General features: G+C 36.3%; 1 protein-coding gene across 1 annotated transcript; it reads left to right on the top strand.

Annotated features, from left to right (window-relative positions):
* Positions 1–10097: 10097 nt before the first annotated feature.
* On the top strand, positions 10098–19900 carry LOC139719354 (equilibrative nucleoside transporter 3-like). Its single transcript, XM_071630769.1, has 9 exons — positions 10098–10204; positions 11501–11627; positions 12685–12763; positions 14629–14762; positions 15550–15641; positions 16714–16764; positions 18717–18814; positions 19207–19258; positions 19866–19900. Exons 2-9 carry the CDS (start codon positions 11518–11520, stop codon positions 19898–19900), a joined length of 651 nt encoding a protein of 216 aa, XP_071486870.1. The 5' UTR covers positions 10098–10204; positions 11501–11517.
* Positions 19901–20146: the final 246 nt, after the last annotated feature.

The raw sequence follows: 20146 nt of genomic DNA, 5'->3' as shown, positions 1-20146 counted from the left end.
AGCGCAGAAATACACAGGGAATTCGAGCATTAGTTTTGCACTGAAATTCAACTGTGAGTTGGAGCGTAAGTTGAGCGCAGAAAAACACAGGGAATTCGAGCATTAGTTTTGCGCTGAAATTCAGCTGTGAATTCGAGCGTTAGTTGAGCGCAGAAATACACAGGGAATTCGAGCATTGGTTTGGCGCTGAAATTTAAACTGTGAATTCGAGCGTTAGTTGAGAGCAGAAATACACAGGGAATTCGAACATTAGTTTGGCGCTGAAATTTAATTGTGAATTAGAGCGTTAGTTGAGCGCAGAAATACACAGGGAATTCGAGCATTAGTTTTGCGCTGAAATTCAACTGTGAATTCGAGCGTTAGTTAAGCGCGGAAATACACTGTGAATTCGAGCATTAGGTTAGCGCAGAAATTCCTAGAATTTCTATGGAATTCCTATGGAATTCCTATGGAATTTCTATGGAATTCCTATGGAATTTCTATGGAATTCCTATGGAATTTCTATGGAATTTCTATGGAATTTCAGGTGTTATTACATAGTATATAACGATAGTTACAAAAAAACAACAACACCTAAATGAAGAGTTTTGGCAACTCGTCTTCATTGAAAGTGATTAGGAATTGGTTTTAAAAGAATCCATAAAAATAAATCGTTTAGCAACATTTCTAAAATGCCATTATTGATAATTATGTTGCCAATTACTTCAAAGTCACATATTATTATATTCTTTTTCTTCTCCATTTCTCGCCACTGATTTGGCAGAGACTGGTTGACTTTGGGGAACTTTTGTTTGCGTTTCTCCTTACTCTGTCATGTGAAAGATACTCTCTCCCGACCTCCCCCTGTTACTCCTCCGAGTTAATAAGAGAAATTTCTCATTGGGCAGATTAACAAAATTGAAGTCCCTCGTACCACTGCTTTTTTCTTACTACAAATTCTGACTGTTTGTTTGCCATGCATACTGCTGCATAAACTCCTCAGAAGATCTGGATATCTTCACTCTTCTTGCTCTGGTCTGAAGACTTTTGGGCGTGTGCATTCCAGTTTTGTTCTCCCCGGTTTTGGTTCTTGAATGAATTTGCCTATAATAGATGACACTTTAAATTATTTTACAAAATCATAAACATATTGGGGCAGGCAAACTGTACACCCAACACTATTGGTCTTAATGGATACACCCCATTGTTCTGGAGGAGTATTTTTGAGGAGTGAGAAAATGTCTTAGGAGAAACACGTTTATGTGACCACTAGCCGACACCAGTGGTGGACATTTGGCAGGTTTACGACTCCCTCTCCGCACCCTGCATGACACTCTCCGCTGCTGACATACACAGACCAGAGGGGTGATTGCCCTCGGTCGGTCCTCCGCAATACAAACACGTGGTATGCTTTTATAACACACATACACATACAACCACACGCATTGTCATAATTATCATCGATTTGATGGAAGAGTCTTACTGTAAGGGGGATTACCACATGAAAAATGTATCATAATTAACAATAATGTAGTAATAGATGACAATTTGAGGACCAAAACGATGAATTAAATGTAGGCCCTAAGTGAACATAGTATCATTGAATTCATGACAAACAACATGTTGCAAAACAATCGATTTGTGTCAATAATTCATCGAATATACCTTGATGATCATTTAGGGAATGATGGATGTGTAAATCTCTCATATATATATTTGTATTTTGAACACTGTTCAAAAAAAAGTTAGCAGTAGTATACATTCCATCTGAATATCAGCTCAAAACTAATGTTCCAATTCCCTGTGTATTTTTGCGCTAAAAAAACCCGCTCGAATTCACAGTTGAATTCCAGCGCAAAACTAAAGCTCGAATTCCCTTTGTATTTCTGCGCTAAACTAATGCTCGAATTCACAGCGATTTTCTGCACTGAACTGACGCTGGAACTCCCTGTGTATTTCAGCGCTCAACTAACGCTCGAATTCACAAGTGAATTTCAGCGCAAAACTTACGCTCGAAGTCACTTTGTATTTCTGCGCTAAACTAATGCTCGAATTCACAGCGATTTTCCGCACTGAACTAACGATCGAAATCCCTGTGTACTTCTGCGCTCAACTAACGCTCGAATTCACAGTTGAATTTCAGCGCAAAACTAACGCTCGAATTCCCTGTGAATTACTGATATCACATATTCAAATTTGTGATATCAATAATTCAATTAGTGATATCACAAAATGGAATTTGTGATATCAGAAATTCGTATTTTTGATATCACAAATAAGAATTCTTGATGTCACAAATTCAAATTAGTGACATCACAAATTTATTTCGTGATATCACAAATTCGAATTTGTGATATCAAAAATTCATTTTGTGATATCACGAATTACCATTGGTTTTTTTTACGTGAAACCTATTTTTGATATCAAGAATTCGAATTTCTGATATCACAAATTCATTCAGTGATATCACAAATTGAATTTTTGATATCACAAATTCGAATTTCTGATATCACAAATTGAATTTGTGATATCAAGAATGAATTTTGTGATATCACAAATTCGATTTCTTGATATCACAAATTAAGTTCATGTGCTACACTTATACGTGAATTTGTGATATCACAAATTTGATTCTTGATATCACAAATTGAATTCTTGATATCAAAAATTTGATTTTTTGATATCACAAAATGGAATCCGTGATATCAGAAATTAACTTTAAATGTAAAAAAGGCTTGCCATACGCACACCGCATTAGAGAGAAGACTAGCGAATGTCGTACTAGTAACCTTTTTTGCCGTTTCTCGATGCGATGATGCGAGGAACTACTATGCTCGAATACTTCAACGACCAGACAAATACTTGACTGGATAGATTGGGATGAACAACTTTTATAAAGGTGAAGGGGGGGGGGGGGGGGAGTCGATTACGCAATCATCATGGAATAGAAGTTATAAGATTTATACGTAGACTTCTATCATAGTACACTGTATATTCAATGTATAAACATAATATACATACTGAGTATATCAACATGTAGGCCTACTATAGGAGGAGGATTGATGGGTAAAACTACTTTTGTGCGTTTTGTGTCTAATGTTGGCCCCTTTTTGATACAATAAGGACTCACAGGCCTACTATATAGCATCTTCCATTGATAGTTTCAAAAAGAATCTCAAGACGTATATTTTTGATTTGAATTGACAATATTGTATGCCTGTATGTAATGTATGTGTACGTATATATTGTTTGTTGGTTTATTGTCTTATTATTTTCTGTGATACTGTTGTAACGTGACACAATATGTACTCTGTTCTATAGCGCCTTGAGTATCTTTTTTTAGGTAGAAATGTGCGCTCTACAAGAGTCTCACTATTATTATTATTATTATATGCACGCATTGGGGACAGGTTCGCTTGTGTACATCTCTGCCTTATGAGCATCCTATATAACCTTCGGATTATTCGACTGCAAGAGATCGTATACAGGGAACAGCAAATTAAGAAAAGGTTGTCCAGTGCCCGCAGTATAGCGTGAGTAATGAATGTCACGGGAAAGTGAGTGGGACATGTGAGTAGGTAAGAGATCATCAATTACCGAAGACAAACAGAGGTTGTGTGGTAGTCTGTCAATGGTATGGTAAGACTACACGGTGAACTCCCTTGTCCTGTTCAGTTTCATGTGCTCTGAGTGTAGTGAATGCTTGTAAGATCAGCTGTTGAACCCATACACCCTTTCATCAATGGTGTAGTTCGGGGGAGGATGGGGAGGCACCCCCGATTCGACTTGTCTCAAACACATCTCCAGTGGATCTTCAAGGTGACTTGCACTGGATAGAATGGTAATATCAAGTTAGTAGAACTGTGGAAGTTTTATGAGAATCGGATTTAAATAATGAGAGCGCTCATGAAAATCTATAAGCCGCACATGTTACTTTTTTTGCAGAAACTTTACTGTATTCCATGATAAATGTTAACATTATTATAGTTCTTGTGATGTAAACAACAAAGTAATTAGGCGGTAATTAAGTTTAATAACACAACGTCCTACAAAATAATAGTGTTCAATACAAAACCTTGTTTGATAGGATAGATAACAGAGGGTGAGATTATCATAAGCACTTGCTTAAATCGATAGTAGGCCCCAAAATACATACATATTTTTATGATTGTGGAGGATTCAGTAAAAGAATGTCCTGATAATAATAAGTTGTCATTTTTTATTATTTCAAAGGATATTGCATTCCTTTGTGCAGTGCATGCAAAGTGTCCTGGCGCAGTGTGCATATTGCTCCAAATTTTCGTTTTGGGAAGTAATCATTGTCATCATTCAGAAGGGAATTTTGTTTGGTTATGAGAAGAAAAGAAGAGAAATCAGGCCTTGACATTCAAATCAATCACTCATGGTTTTATTTCAACACTGATTGTTTTTCATTAGGGCCCTAAAAGAAAACAGGAGCGGCAGCTTTTATTACATTTGGGGAGTGAATCCCGTACATCAGAATCATCGTGTCTTACAGTGTTTTTTTTTTTTCGCTTGAGTAGTCCTGGGAATTGTTCAGAAGAATATCAAGAGAATGACAGGTTGAAACGAGAGGACATTATATCCATAGGTATGATTTTATGGAAAATAAGTGCATAAATAATACCATAAAACTACAATGCAACCAATGCACAATGAACGAAATCTATGAGGTCATTATGAGGTTATCATTTTGAGTATAGGAACATGTTAGAAATGGGAGGGGACAATATTGTTCCGCTGCCCCTGATGGGTGTCCGTGTTCCATGAAAAACCTATGTTATGAAACATGAGTATTCCTCTTAACTGCAATTTTGACCAAATAAAAATTGATTTATTTCTTTATTTAGGTCGATTTGAATACAGCATTGAGTAATTGCAGTAAATCTTAAATGCTTCATAGAACAAGAGCGCATGCAAGAAGACGACTTCTCAAAGCCTTCTCACCTAATCGCTTTGTTCAGGATAAGAAGAGAAGATGCAAAATTATCTCAGAACTCACTTAATAACTGACTTCTTAGAACTAGCTTAATCGCCTTGTTCAGGATGAGAAAGCGAGAAGACAACTCCCCAGAACTCACTTAATCGCCTTGTGAAAGATAATGAAGGCGAGAAGGTGACATCCCAAAATTCATTTAATCGCCTTATTCAAGAAAAGAGGAGAAAGGTGTCTTCTCATAACTCACTTAATCACCTTGTTCAGGATGAGAAGGAGAGAAGACAACTCCCTGGAACTCACTTAATCGCCTTGTTAAAGATAATAAAGGCGAGAAGGTGACATCCCCAAACTCACTTAATCGCCTCATTCAGGAAAGGAGGAGAAAAGGTGTCTTCTCATCACTCACTTAATCACCTTGTTCAGGATGAGAAAGCGAGAAGACAACTCCCTAGAACTCATGATCGCCTTGTTAAAGATAATAAAGGCGAGAAGGTGACATCCCCAAACTCACTTAATCGCCTCATTCAGGAAAGGAGGAGAAAAGGTGTCTTCTCATAACTCACTTAATCACCTTGTTCAGGATGAGAAGGAGAGAAGACAACTCCCTGGAACTCACTTAATCGCCTTGTTAAAGATAATAAAGGCGAGAAGGTGACATCCCCAAACTCACTTAATCGCCTCATTCAGGAAAGGAGGAGAAAATGTGTCTTCTCATCACTCACTTAATCACCTTGTTCAGGATGAGAAAGCGAGAAGACAACTCCCTAGAACTCATGATCGCCTTGTTAAAGATATAAAGGCGAGAAGGTGACATCCCAAAACTCACTAACACTCTTAATCGCCTCATTCAGGAAGGAGAAAAGGTGTCTTCTCATAACTCACTTAATCACCTTGTTCAGGATGAGAAAGCGAGAAGACAACTCCCTAGAACTCATGATCGCCTTGTTAAAGATAATAAAGGCGAGAAGGTGACATCCCAAAACTCACTTAATCGCCTCATTCAGGAAAGGAGGAGAAAAGGTGTCTTCTCATAACTCACTTAATCACCTTGTTCAGGATGAGAAGGAGAGAAGACAACTCCCTGGAACTCACTTAATCGCCTTGTTAAAGATAATAAAGGCGAGAAGGTGACATCCCCAAACTCACTTAATCGCCTCATTCAGGAAAGGAGGAGAAAAGGTGTCTTCTCATCACTCACTTAATCACCTTGTTCAGGATGAGAAAGCGAGAAGACAACTCCCTAGAACTCATGATCGCCTTGTTAAAGATATAAAGGCGAGAAGGTGACATCCCAAAACTCACTTAATCGCCTCATTCAGGAAAGGAGGAGAAAAGGTGTCTTCTCATCACTCACTTAATCACCTTGTTCAGGATGAGAAGGCGAGAAGACAACTTCTCAGAACTCACTTATAATCAGTATGTTCGAAAACAAAAATAAACCCTAAAACTTGACCTTTTGAAAAATGAGACGTTTAATCAGGCTCATTTTCCTGTTCATGATGAGAAAGACAGAAGACGACTTCTCAAAACTCATTTAATCGCCTTGTTCAGGCTGAAGAGGCGACAAGGTGTCTTATAAAAACTCACCTACTTACCTTGTTCAGGATGAGAATGCGAGAAGGTGACCTGTCAAAACTCACCTAGTCACCTTTTCAAAACTCACTCAATCGCCTTGTTCAGAATGAGAAGGCGAAAGGGAGACTTCTCTAAACTCACTCAATCGCCTTGTTCATGACGAGAAGGAGAGAGGACGCCTTAATCGCTTCAATCGTTAAGGATTCGAAGGCGAGAAGGTAATTTCTCAAAACTCACTTAATCGCCTTGTTCAAGATGAGCCTGAAGACGACTTTTCAAAACTCACCTCCTCGCCTAGTTCAGGATGAAAACGCACAAACATAGTTCTTAAAACTCACTTAATCCCTTTGTTCAGGTTGAAAACGGGACAAGGTGTCTTCTCAAAACTCACCTACTTGCTTTAGGATGAGAAGGAAAGAAGGTGACCTTTCAAAACTCACCAAATCGCCTTTCTCAAACTCACTTAATCGCTTTGTCCTGGATGAAAAGGTGACAACGTGGCTTCTCACAACACACCCAATCACCTCTTTCAGATGAGAAGGAGAGAAGACGACTTCTCTAAATTCACCTACACGCCTCATTAGGATAAGAAGGCGAGAAGGTGACTTCTCAGATGTCATTTAATCGCCTTGTTCAGGATGAGAAGAGGAGAAGACGACTTCCCTAAACTCAACTAATCGTCTCGTTCTGGATGAGGAGAGAAGATGACATCTCAAAGCTCACCTAATCGCCTTGTTTAGGATTAGAAAGCGAGGAGACTTCTCAAAACTCGTCTAATCGCCTTGTTCAGATGTAGCAGACTACAGAAGGTGACTACCCTTGTTTAACCCTATAAAAGCCCAAGATGGGGGGGGGGGGGGGGGGGGGGGGCTGCCATATTTTCATCTGCCACTCCTACGCGCTTTTTGCCCATAGGCCCTAATATCCACACTATAATGTTGGTATAGTGCATGCATTTGAACCACAAAATAATGCAACGAAGTCCACCCTTAAATGTAATAGGTCCTTATACATGCATTGCCAATACATGTAAATTTGATATCAACCCTAAATGTTATGCCTACATTACCCTCAATGTCAACAGGAGGACAAGGTTCCATCATAATGATTTTTTAAAATTCACTTTGTCTTTCATTGCAGGTAACTGGTTTTATGTGTAAACATGAATAATGCAGGTCGCAGCCTCACCGTAAATCAACGGTTTGGATAATACATCATACATGCAGGCTTTGGTGCGTGTTAAAAATGAGACTATGTGAGAGTTTATACACTAAGTTTCTGAATATTATACATTCAATGTTAAAATGCATTACATTATAGGTCCTATAGGGGGGATCACCACAGTAAGAGGAAAATGTAGGCCTTTACTATTTTTAGGATGTTATAATACATTGAGTTCCCCGTACTCGCACTCGTACTCGCACTATTTTTGCAAAGAAAACAATTATATTTACTGGACCCAGATATTGGAATGACCTCCATCAAGATAATACTTCTTCTTTGTCTTTATTCACCTTCAAACGCAAATTAAAACAGTTATTACTTAGTGGATACACACTTCCAAGTGTTTAGCAACTTTTTTTATACTCCCAGTCTTTTGTCCTTGTCCGCAGCACCAAGTTATTAAAGTTATTTAATGGTACCGATACATCTTTTAATACATAGCATTCTTTTTCAAACACCGCGAGATCCGTATACAGTCTGGTTTGTGCGATATCTATGTGGTTCATTACTTTATTCTTTATCGATTTTTGTACTGATATAATTTTAGTTGGTCAAGACAAACATATCCGTTCTCCGTATAACTATATGCCTATGAATTTGGGAACCTACAGTTTTACAAGCGTTAAAGCTTTTATGTAGGCCCCATTATTTCTGATACTTATTTGTGACATCTTCATATGATATGACCATGTACATTTGTGTCAAGAATGTTTTTTTTTTCTTCTTCTTCAATCAAAAGACATGATTGTATATATTTTGTATTCTTGTTTTATTGTCAATAATTTTGTAATCTCATCATTGAGAAAATGGAAATATGAAATAAATTTGAACTGAACTGAACTGAACTGAACTGATCTGAGTTGGATGTTACATTGAGGGTGAAAATGTTACATCTAAATAGGGTCAAGATGTATCAAATTAAGGTTGATATGATATTCAGGGTCATGTAGTTAAGTTTAATGTGTCTCATTTAGGGTCTCTATTACATTAAAATTTTTCATTACATTATAATTTACGGGTGATACACCATTGTCCTGTATGTAGCATGTTCTTTACATTGTATCCATGTACACTGATGTGCATAATAATACTGTACATTGTACATGCACTGGAGGGTACTTTATTAAGCTGTGTTAAATACACCGCTGCCAAACAGTAGTCTAGTATGCAACACAGCTTAATTAGCCGCATGACATTCTCTGGCTCCAAGTCAACAGATGACATCCTGCTCATGATAATGATGCTGGCATGTACAGTTAAATCGACAGTGGAAAAAATCCTTCCCCGAACGGGAATCCCCATCTAGGGCATCATTAGGTGTGGTCGGGAAAGGGGGAATCCCCAATGAAAAAGGCACGATTGCTTAATGTGGTCAAGTGAAGGTGAAGGGGGTTGGGGTGTGGGTAGGTAAAAAGGGTTGAGACGCTTTGATGAGCGAGGAGTAAGAGGGAGGGTTGTTTCCAGTTAGTTTCGAAGGGGCTTATGTAGTATAGACTTGGAAATAAAAGTTAAGATCATAACCGCTTTTTCTCAAGACCAGAAAATCCATCTCAACATTACGAATAAAGCGAGAAAAGTGTTAACATAACTTGAACATGAAACTGCCACTAGTCCAATCCAAACAAAAGTGGTTTGCGTGCTCCATCATATTCAACATGTCTTTCTTGATCATATTTCGGATTAAATTTCATTTCATTAAATTAAAGGCATTATTTACCATTTGCAGATGAAACAAAACCCAGCTGCAGTGCTTCAAAATAATTCTAAATTGTGAGTTGTGGATAGAAACAACCAATGTAAAAATTTGAATCATTATAATCATTATCAAGTATTGTTAAATATACAAAATGTGAACAATAGTTATAATAAAATTGTCTCTAGACAAAACCGTCTACAGTTATGGTTTATTATATGTGAGAAAAATAGTGATATCTCCTTTTATTTTAGGCTTTATTGCGATTTTTTTTGTTGCGATGTTTTGTGATACAACTGACCTACACATATGCATCAAGTGAGATATCAGTCTAACATTTTTCAAAGCACTGCTCCCAATGGTATACTGTACCTTTAAATCAAAAGAAAACCACACACCCACACACACACACACACACACACACACAAAATCGAATGCAATCGAATCCCGCACCAGTCCTTATCAGATGAATCTAAGTTTCCTCAATAAGATACCGACATACCGGATAGATTTCTGTCTGTAATATACACTGCTGTCAAATCCCCTCCCCCTCCTTCTCCCCCTTTCCGACTAGCATGCAGTTCACCGCCACTCATTTCATGGGTTGATGACGGTGTCTACGTGAGCGACACGGGATGTGCATGCAGTGGACTACTAGTATACGTTGTAGAGAGGACTATTATACTGTGCCTGAGATGGATATTTTTTCTGGAGGGCATAATTAGCTGGTTTAGTGTCATATTCGACTTCGTCGTGAAACACCGTAATAAGCAGTAAGTCATCACAATTTTCTTTTACATTATTTCCCTGTGCTATACGTTGAAAGAACGTTTGAGAACTGGTGTTCACGAACCGTGTATGAATGAATGTGCGTTGTAGTTAATAATGCAAGGTTGTGGAGTAATGTTGATCAGCGTTGATCCGCGGTGAAAATGTCACGACATCAATGGGAGTATCTTCATATCACAAGCTTGCAGCGTATTGTGGGTACGATAGTCTTACAACAGCTCCAGAAACGCAACTCATAGACATGACCAGATCTTGCCTATAGCTTGTCTCATTTTGGATTTGAACTTTCCCACAACCTGCCGTAGTAAAAGCAATCGTGCTATAATTCCATTCAAAGAGAGATAGAACAGGAGCAAATTGAATGATATCACCGCACCTCAAATTGGATTGATTTCAAGTCCATGGCGGAATAGGTCGGAGGGAACTTAAAGCCGCTGAGTGTAGCTTGCTCCTCTTAATAATCATATAACTGCTTTCATTATAGTGGCCACATGAAACAAATCCGAAACCGACAAACGAATGAACACACCCTGGAATTTTAAATCAGGGAGCACTCTGCTTTTACCCTGCATGGGCACATCGGCGGGAAGAGGCCTGAAGAAAAGTATGTAGATTAGAGGGATGGTATAGGCCTCTAAAATAGTTTTGGTTGACATGGGGATTTAGGTTCTAAATTTTTTGTGAGATAATCATAAACAACTTCTATGAAATTTTAATGAGCATGCAATTCTAAGAGAAATTACAAATTTGATTTTATTCGATGAAAATAAATGTTTAAGTGGCTGAGATATTCTAAGTACAAAACCAAACTAAACAAAGTGGTCCTGATAAAAGGTGGGAGGAGTCCTATAAATTATTGGAAGAAGCAAAGCAGTTGCAACTACGATCACTTAACTCTTAGCCATAGTCATATAGTTGTTGTCGATAGTTTGAGAACCCTAAATAGTGACATTTTACACTTATATACTGACTTGCGAAATAATATCACAACGATCACGCTTCCTCTGCCCGTTCCTTTGCAGTCGTGCTGATTTTACACAGTTTCATGCGATAATATACCTAATATACCCTACCTATTGCTTTCCCTCTTTATAAATTTCTCTCGTTTTCTGCCGTGGTAAATGAATGATACTAAGTATGATATGTTGATAAAAACTGTAGATAATGATATTACATGCTTTCAAATTGAAGATGTGTAAAAAAAAATCTCAACGACATGTTCAGAGCTCCATGATTTACTTGATACTCTGAGCCAGATCATTTTTCGTGTTCGTTGAAAGGAAACGGCTTCATCAAAATGGCAGATGCGGAAGGGAACAACGATGCTAATACCTCGGGGACAGCTATGCTTGATACCACTCAGGATTCATCTAGGATGACGACAACCCACCCGAAAAAGTGGAAAAAGTAAGGAAAACTTGACATGAAACAACCCCTTGTTTGCACGTGGTAGTGAATACAAAAATAACTACGATGAGACAAAAAGTGGAAAAGACTTCAAAATCTAAAGTGAACGCAATATAAATTCATTATATCATGGTGAGTCACAGTCTACACAGCAAAATAAGAACATTATTGTTGCCGAGGTTGCAGTTTGCTCTGTAAAGTTTAGATACGAGTACGAATAAAAGTGTCATCTTGGTGGTACATGCAGTAAGGATGAACAGATGTGTGAGCAGTGTACTTGATATTATGCAATAATCTTGTATCATCAATATAATTTAGGGGAGATTGGCAGGGATGCAAAATATAATTATACAACTCATATCTAATAATTATATATATATATATATATATGTATATATATATATATACATATATGTGTATATATATATACATATATGTGTATATATATGATCATATATACATAGCAATGATAATGAGAGGAATACATTAAATGCCAATTGCCTTGATTTTGAATTAAAATCAAGGCAATTGGCATTAGTAATGCATTCCCCTATTATTGTGACGTTATTGCTATATCTAGTACTGCCATTACGCGGAGCAATTATATATATATATATATATATATATATAATAATAATAATAATATTTATATAAATGTATATACATATGTATATATATATTTTTTTCTTTCAATCACATTCATAGATGGAAAGCGTTTAGTTCACTATAGGAAGTTTAGAAGATAACACATCATTTACTGTTTAATATCATCGAAGCTCGAGTGACGTGTGTAAATGCGGGAGTTTGATCGCTTTCCGTGTCTCAATCTGTAAAATGGCCGTTTACCGCTCTCAAATCATTCGTAACACAGAAGTGTTTATCATATTCCTGGAGATATGTAACGATTCGTGGCTTTTTATTTCATATGCAATCAACAGGAACATTATTTCAAGGATTCGTCATTACGTTGTGGTCTGCGCATTGGATGAGTGCGTTCGTGCATGCGATATAGTATGTGTTTTCATTACATGTTCTTGTCCCGTCATTTTGTTCACAGATCTCTTGTGCAATGTATTTTCGCTCTGTTTGGCATCGGTACTCTCTTTCCTTGGAACAGTTTCATTACAGCTGCACCGGTATGTTGTGGTTTTTAACTGAAACCTCTGCATGTAAGTCCTACAAAGTTATTTTTGATAATTATTATAGGCACTTTCATAATTATGCATGTATTTATGTTGTTTTTACGTTAAGTTCTTGTTTTAAAAGACAAGTTCACCTTCATAAACATAAGGATTTAGAGAATGTAGCAATATTAGTAGAACACATCATTGAAAGTTTGAGGAAAATCAGACAATCCGTTCAAAAGTTATGAATTTTTGAAGTTTTTGTGCAGTACCCGCTGGATGAGAAGACTACTGCAGTGTATGAATAACTTAGATGTCACATGCGTACAACAATATAAGGAAAATATAAAGAAAATTTCACAAAATTCCATCTTTTGAAAAAAGTACACATTCCCCTGACTCGTTACCGACAAATGTTATGGGTAATATCATTCCCCCTGCCTTTAGAAAGAGGCAAGTCAAGTGCTCTTTTATTATGCGAAAAAAGTGAAAATATGTTGAATTTTCTTTTACATTTTATTTATACTGTTGTATGCATATGACTCACAAGCTGTAGTAGTCTCCTCATCCAGCGGTTCCAACACAAAAATTCAAAAAATTCATAACTTTTGCATCGATTGTCCAATTTTCCTCAAACTTTCACTGATGTGTTCTACTAATATTGTTGCATTTTCTCAATCCTTATGTTTATGAAGGTGAACTTGTCCTTTAATGAACAATTACATTATTTGACAATTTCAGATGGAAAACGGAGAAAATGTCATTAACGTAAGTTATTTCAGTGATAATAAATGATGGTGATGATGACAACATAAGCACACGCACACACACACACACACACACACATATATATATACAACACATAGGCCCCATGTATGTATATGATAAATACAGTCCCCAAAAGAGCTTGGAAATCTGAGTTTCATCGATTACTTCTCTCTTATCTCAGTAATAATCTTCCACATCTTTTTGATTGGCGCATCCTTGGATTTACCCTTTTGACCGGGCCTTTTGAAAATTACTTACACACGGCATGATGAACAGCCAAAAACAAAATGAGCTGTCAACATTGCCTGGCATGGCATCACTATATGCTTGAATGTTAAATTCAGAATAGCTTATTGAAATTTGCATTCATGGCTGACCACCTGAGAGCAAAAGACATAACTCATAAAAAAATATTATGTTCTTTATCGAATCTTTATGGTCACTGGTGTGCATTTTCCAACTTTTCAATTCAGACCCTATCACATTCTTTTTTAATACTGGCTTTTCCCAGTTATATAGTTTATTGTCAAGATAATTAGATGATCTTTCTGAAAGCACCACATGCACGCACCGATTATTACCAAGAGAAGGGAGAAATAATATTCCGTTCATCAAATATTATGCATTGTATATTGTGGTATATGTATAATGACATAATGATAACAATTTACATTGTCGATTAAAGACGAAACGTCTCATGAACATAGTCATAGTACACAAGAAATAACAGCTAGGACAAAAGCAAACGTGATGCTGAGATATCGACTGTCACCTACTAGTACGTCGAAGATGATAGTAATAAATGCCGGAGTTCATAATTACAATTTTCTAACTCTTCGTAGTGCTCAAATTACTTAAGATATTGCATATGAGAGAATTCGACAGAGTCATCGTGTAAAAGCAGATCAAACCAGTCGATTAATTCAGCGTAATATATTAAGTAAAAGTATTTCAGTCAACCTGACAGCTCCTAATTGAGAATACCATTTGCTATTCTCTTTATACTGAAATCAAACATCTTCGAATGTTAAATTGATTTTCATTGTGGAGCCTAGAGATTAACTGGATTAGAGATAACAAAAGCAATTAAATCATTTTAATTTGTACAGTACTTTAAGGACTACAAATTCGCCAACGTGAGCGATGACGTGGACTACAAAAACAAGTTCACTGTGTACGTCGGATATGCAAATTACATTCCGTATATCATTGCTCTCTTCATGGCTCTCTACATCCCCAAAAAGTAAGTATACTTTTCAGTTGTTCCCGGTTCTCCTTGCAGTTGTAGACACTTATTGTCGCAATTCAGTATGACATAACTTACAATGAAGACTTTACTGCGTCTTACGAACCCAAGTAAGTCAGGTGTTTCAGGAAGATCGAAATAGAATTTGAGTTATTCTGCTTTTGTTTTCACTGCTTTATATTTAAAAAAATCAGATTTCGCCAGAGGAGTTTTCCGCATAACACTCGATATATCGATCGCCAATTGCAGACGAAGTTTTTAGGTTAAACATTGAGTGGGTCAGCTGTAGAGAGTTTTCAAAGCACTTGAAGAATTTTCTTTGAGCTGCACTCTCCTTGTCACTCAAATATGACTACTTTCTTACTCATGACACAGTAAATCAGGCGACGATATATCATTTTATATATCTGTAATGATTTATTTAATATATGAGTTCATATTCCCCAAATGGGGAAAATTTATTGCAAGACTTTTAGCCACAGATCTACATAAAGTTATGGAAATAAGTTGAATGTAATGAATAGATAGATAAGTAGATAGATAAATAAATTGATAAATATAGGCCAATATAACATGTATTTATATATTAAACATTATATGAATCATTATTATCATATGCATGCGTATAATGTATAATGTCTTTGACATAAACATGCACGACTTGATGACTTGTAAACACCATAATTCTCATTGACGGTGCCGTGTGTTACGAAGGCAAAGCGAATTATTCATTTCGTAATAAATTGTTATGATTTCGTAATCAACTGTTATGATTCATTTAAAGGCATTCACAGATGGCAACATTGACGAGTGCAGTAGTCATGGGCGTGAGCTTTCTCATCACTGTGATTCTAGCAGTAGTTGATTCTTCGCAATGTGAGTAAGACGGTGATCCGATGATACCATCACCTTATGTAATATGCGTTTTTTGTCATATCAAAATATCTTTCTCGAATGCGTTCGGAAATTTCGATCACTTTCTTATCTTATCCTTTGTCTTTGATTCTACTTTATTCATTTTTAGCATTGAACAAATAACCTACTGGTTAATTGTATATATATGCTTCATTTCAAACCTCTCAGATGCATAATATTTCGTTCTTGCACGAGGTTTTTTTTTAACGCACAAAGTTTACAAGTGTAAAATACAGTTTTAGTAAAAAAAAATACTACAGTAAAAAGTTTTGATCATAATTATGTTCAGATTTCAGTATTGAATTTTTCTTAATGACGTGTGCGACTTCAGTGGTAGAAGCGTTGTAAGTCAATCCTTGTATATATATATATATATATATATATATATATATATGTATTTGTATATTTTCCTATTGACCCATGCCTTTCCGAGCTCGTTATTGTATCGTGACTTACCATTATTTAAAGAAGAAATCCAATCCATCTTTTTTTTTCAAATTCATAAGAAAGAGAGAAAAAAAATCCCTGTAGAGCAATGCAAAAATGACAAAACTCGTACAAAAAAAGAAGAAAGTTATGACATTTTAAATTTCATTTTTTTTTTTGGGGGGGGGGGGGGGGAAACACGTCTTGACCACTCCATATGAATATTTAAATCAGCAAATTGATGGCATCATGCTCTCAAAAAGTAATATACAAAATTGACAAAAATCTAATATTTTAGCTGTATGAACTAGCTTTACAACCACACAAAGATTGTAACAAATTGTAACTCTGATATATTTTGGTATGCGAATGTGGTTTTACATTTTTCCGAATTTCGTAATCTATACAGGAATGAGGACATGAGATAATCAACTTAATCATTTGAATATTCATAAGGACTATGTCATAACTTCCTTTATTCTTGTCAATTTGTTTTTATATTTGAAATGTTCTGTAGGGAATTTTTCTCTTCTTTTAGACTTTACTCATTTTTGGGTGGATTTCCTCTTTAATGGGATAACTCTCTCCTATGTTGTCTTTCTCACAGGGCCAGGAACATTTTTCGTGATTACCATGTTCACCATATTCGTCTTCAGTGGTAAGAACTTACTTAATGTGATTTATATCATATATATGTATATATGTATATAGTGTATACAGTATGTCCAAAAAAAAAATTACAACGGGGCCCTCCGCAATGATATCTTTAAAAATAGTGAATCAATCTAAAAATCAATCTACAAATTCAGGGTATGAAACTAAAACTCATTGCCCACAGAAAATCCCATTCAATTTGCTTCAGTGGTCAAAGAGAAATGAGGAATTTTGTAGAGGATGTCGGGAATCTCTTCTGTCTAAATTCTGTCTATTATTCACACACAAGAGCATTGAATTGCTAAAATGGGAAGAATGAGACTTATGACATGCTTTAGAACAATCCACATTTCTCTGTGACCGCTTAACCAAATTGAATGGGATTTTCTGCTAAGTAGAGCTAAGATGTTATATTTTAAGACCCTGAAGTAGCACCTAGACAGGTTGATCATATATATTGGGTGCTATCAATTCGAAAATCTGATTGTAATTTTTGGGGCGACTTACTGCAGTATGTCCCCCCCCCCCAAAAAAAAAAAAAAAAAATACAATCAGATTTTCGCATTGATAATGCCCAATATGATTAAATTTCTAAATGCTACTTCAGGGTCTTAAGATATAACATTTTAGCTCTATTTTGCAGAAATCCCCATTCGATTTGATTAAGCGGTCACAGAGAAATGTGGATTGTTGTAAAGCATGTCATGAATCGGATTCTTCCGAGTTTAGCATTTTGATGATCTCGTGTGTGAATAATAGACAGAACTTGGACAGAAGAGATTCCCGACATCCTCTACAAAATTCCGTATTTCTCTTTGACCACTGAAGCAAATCGAGTGGGGTTTTCTGTAAGATGTGGGCAAGGAGTTATAGTTTCATACCCTGAATTTTGTATTTAGATTGATTCACCATTTTTAAAGATATCATTGCGGAGGCTTCCGTTGTAATTATTTTTGGGACATACTGTACATATGTATACACACATATTAAGAATACTGTTTTTCTCTGTTGTCGTTCTGGCCAAATTGGCTCAATTTAAAAGAAGCATTACAATGCACTTTGAAACTTAGCCTCCCGATCAGAAATGGAAATGTCATTTATAAACTTTAAAAGAGTGTTACAGACATTATTTATCTAATCTTACATCAAATAGTACATAAATCCATGGTACAAAAACACCCATGGCAAAACATAATACACTGAACAAGGTTGATAACATTGGAAGCTCACACATTCCAGTAATGTAGCTATGTAATTCCATCACAATACCACTTCCCGAACAAGTCCACTTATGTACAAGTTTTGCATGCTTTCTCCTTTTGTTCTACTTCCTTTAGCACCGATATAGTCATGTATTCTTAGGTTTCTTGCTCATTGTTATTTGTTACGAATTTTGAAAACATTCTGGTTGTTCACCCCAGTTACTATAAATTCTGAAACCCTGCACTCACTACTGTATAACCAAGTTTTAGACAACTCTATAAATTCATTGGTCATACCGGGTACAGAGTTTGTACTCAAGTGATTGAGATTAGGAATTGCTGTAAAGGCATTGGATTAAATATATTATAGGAGATACTGGAAATTAAAAATCCCTTTCCATTTAAGAAATCACTTATCTTATTTTGTCTCTTTGAACTGAAGAAACTACTGTTCTTTTTTCCAGGATAGTAACGTTAGCAAGAAAAAAAAAACTCCCTAAAATTCAAACCAGAAATAAATGAATGCTATATAGGCTACTACTAAGATGATTTGAGAGTCACTTGACAATTGAAAGACTCAACTTGATTTCCCGATTTCTAACGGTCGCAACGATTTAGCAACACGTCGTTGATAACTTGTTGACTTTTTAAAACAACTTTTATGAAAAGAATATATATATATATATATATATATATATATATATATATATCGTCGAATTAGTGATGACTATTTCTAAATCTGCTTCGTATACAGTTTCTTCCGCTGTGTTCCAATCTGGAATCCTGGCGATGGCTGGTCGGCTTCAAGACGACCTTCAGGGCCCTTCTATTCAAAGTTATTTCGTGGGACAGGTAAATGAACTGTCTTTGATTAATGGTGTAAAATCTTGTAGATTATTAAGGTAAAAATGCACGTGGTTTGACTTCGACATGACGGCTCCCATAATTGCTATTCAGTCTAGATGTATTGCTAAAGTGCTGTGGAAGTTCTGTCTTGACCTCATAAAAGTTTCTTATAGTTGATCCAACTGCTCTTCCATTTTCGAGCATAAAATAATATATCGATGAATCTTTGCCACTTGCGCTTTTATTATCCAAATGTAATTTCGTTTAAGTTTTGAAAAAGTTTTGTTACATACTTGCCATATTAATACGATAAGGCATTACGACAAGAGATTGCTAGAATACTATGTTGTTGATGTTGTTTTTATTTCACTTTTTTCCTATTTTGTCATATTCCCTAGGCGGCTGGGGGAACCGTTGTAGCTATCGCATCCATGTTGTCTCTGAAAGCAGGTAAGTGTATGAATGCAAACCATGGTAAGGACACCTGAGTTTGAGATTCACAGGTGCACCATTACCCTCTCTTGAATTTTTGAGGTGGCCCTAGCTGATTCGGACCTATCTGTTATACTACGCTTATGTCTTCGATATAAGAGGTTGTGACTGGGCACCGCAGGAGAACCTCCAAGCCAAGTTCATTCTACTTTGAGACTTTGAGAAGGGTTTAATTAGCGACCAGACATCTCTCCTCTAACTCAGCTGGTCTTTTTTTCGCTTAAAGAAAAAGGGTAGAAAACAAATCTTTTCTAAATATGGTATACATGTAGGTAATCTGAATGAAAAACCATACCGTGGTGTCTGGATTGAATGAGAGACTGATTCAAATTATTGAAGAAATAGATAACACGTCCTTTATGCATGTACACAATATCATTTATACGAGGTTATTGTGTGCACGAGGATATGTGTGCGTGCATATGTAAATAATATGTTTCAATGAGTTGGTAGGTGTGTAAAAATTCTTGACTGTAAGGGGAAAACGAAATAAAATTAAAACAAAAAACAAATATATCGGCATGGGAGTATACGGGTGATGGATCGTACATGGTTCCCCTTGCAGCACAGAAGAAACTGGGCAATTTTAGTGATATCTGAATTAAATAAAATCATTTTTCTTTTTCCATGGTGCAGGTCAAGGAAGTTTGCGTGAAGCAGCTATTGGTCTCTTCGTGTGTGCAGTGATAGTTCTCTTTGGCTGCGTTGTTTCCTTTCTGTGGCTAGTCAGAATGGTAATGATACGTAGCACCAGCAAAAATATCACTCCTATCAAAAAGAATGATGTCGAAAAGATGTTTGACCAGTTGAAATGTGTCTACCTGTTGGAAAAGTGTTCATTTGTCG

Source organism: Diadema antillarum, unplaced genomic scaffold (genome assembly GCF_040938485.1).
Source record: "Diadema antillarum isolate AM-2024a unplaced genomic scaffold, OU_Dant_1.0 scf00000109, whole genome shotgun sequence".
Lineage (NCBI taxonomy): Eukaryota > Metazoa > Echinodermata > Echinoidea > Diadematoida > Diadematidae > Diadema > Diadema antillarum.
Note: the sequence above shows the minus strand (reverse complement) of the source record. Positions and strands in the feature narration are given on the sequence as shown.

Excerpts from the sequence above, each read along its gene's own strand:
- LOC139719354 (XM_071630769.1), top strand. The coding sequence starts at position 11,518 with ATGGCAGATGCGGAAGGGAACAACGATGCTAATACCTCGGGGACAGCT. Across the intron at positions 12,764-14,628 it reads GTTTCATTACAGCTGCACCG|TACTTTAAGGACTACAAATT; the intron begins GTATGTTGTGGT and ends TAATTTGTACAG. Across the intron at positions 14,763-15,549 it reads GCTCTCTACATCCCCAAAAA|GCATTCACAGATGGCAACAT; the intron begins GTAAGTATACTT and ends ATTCATTTAAAG.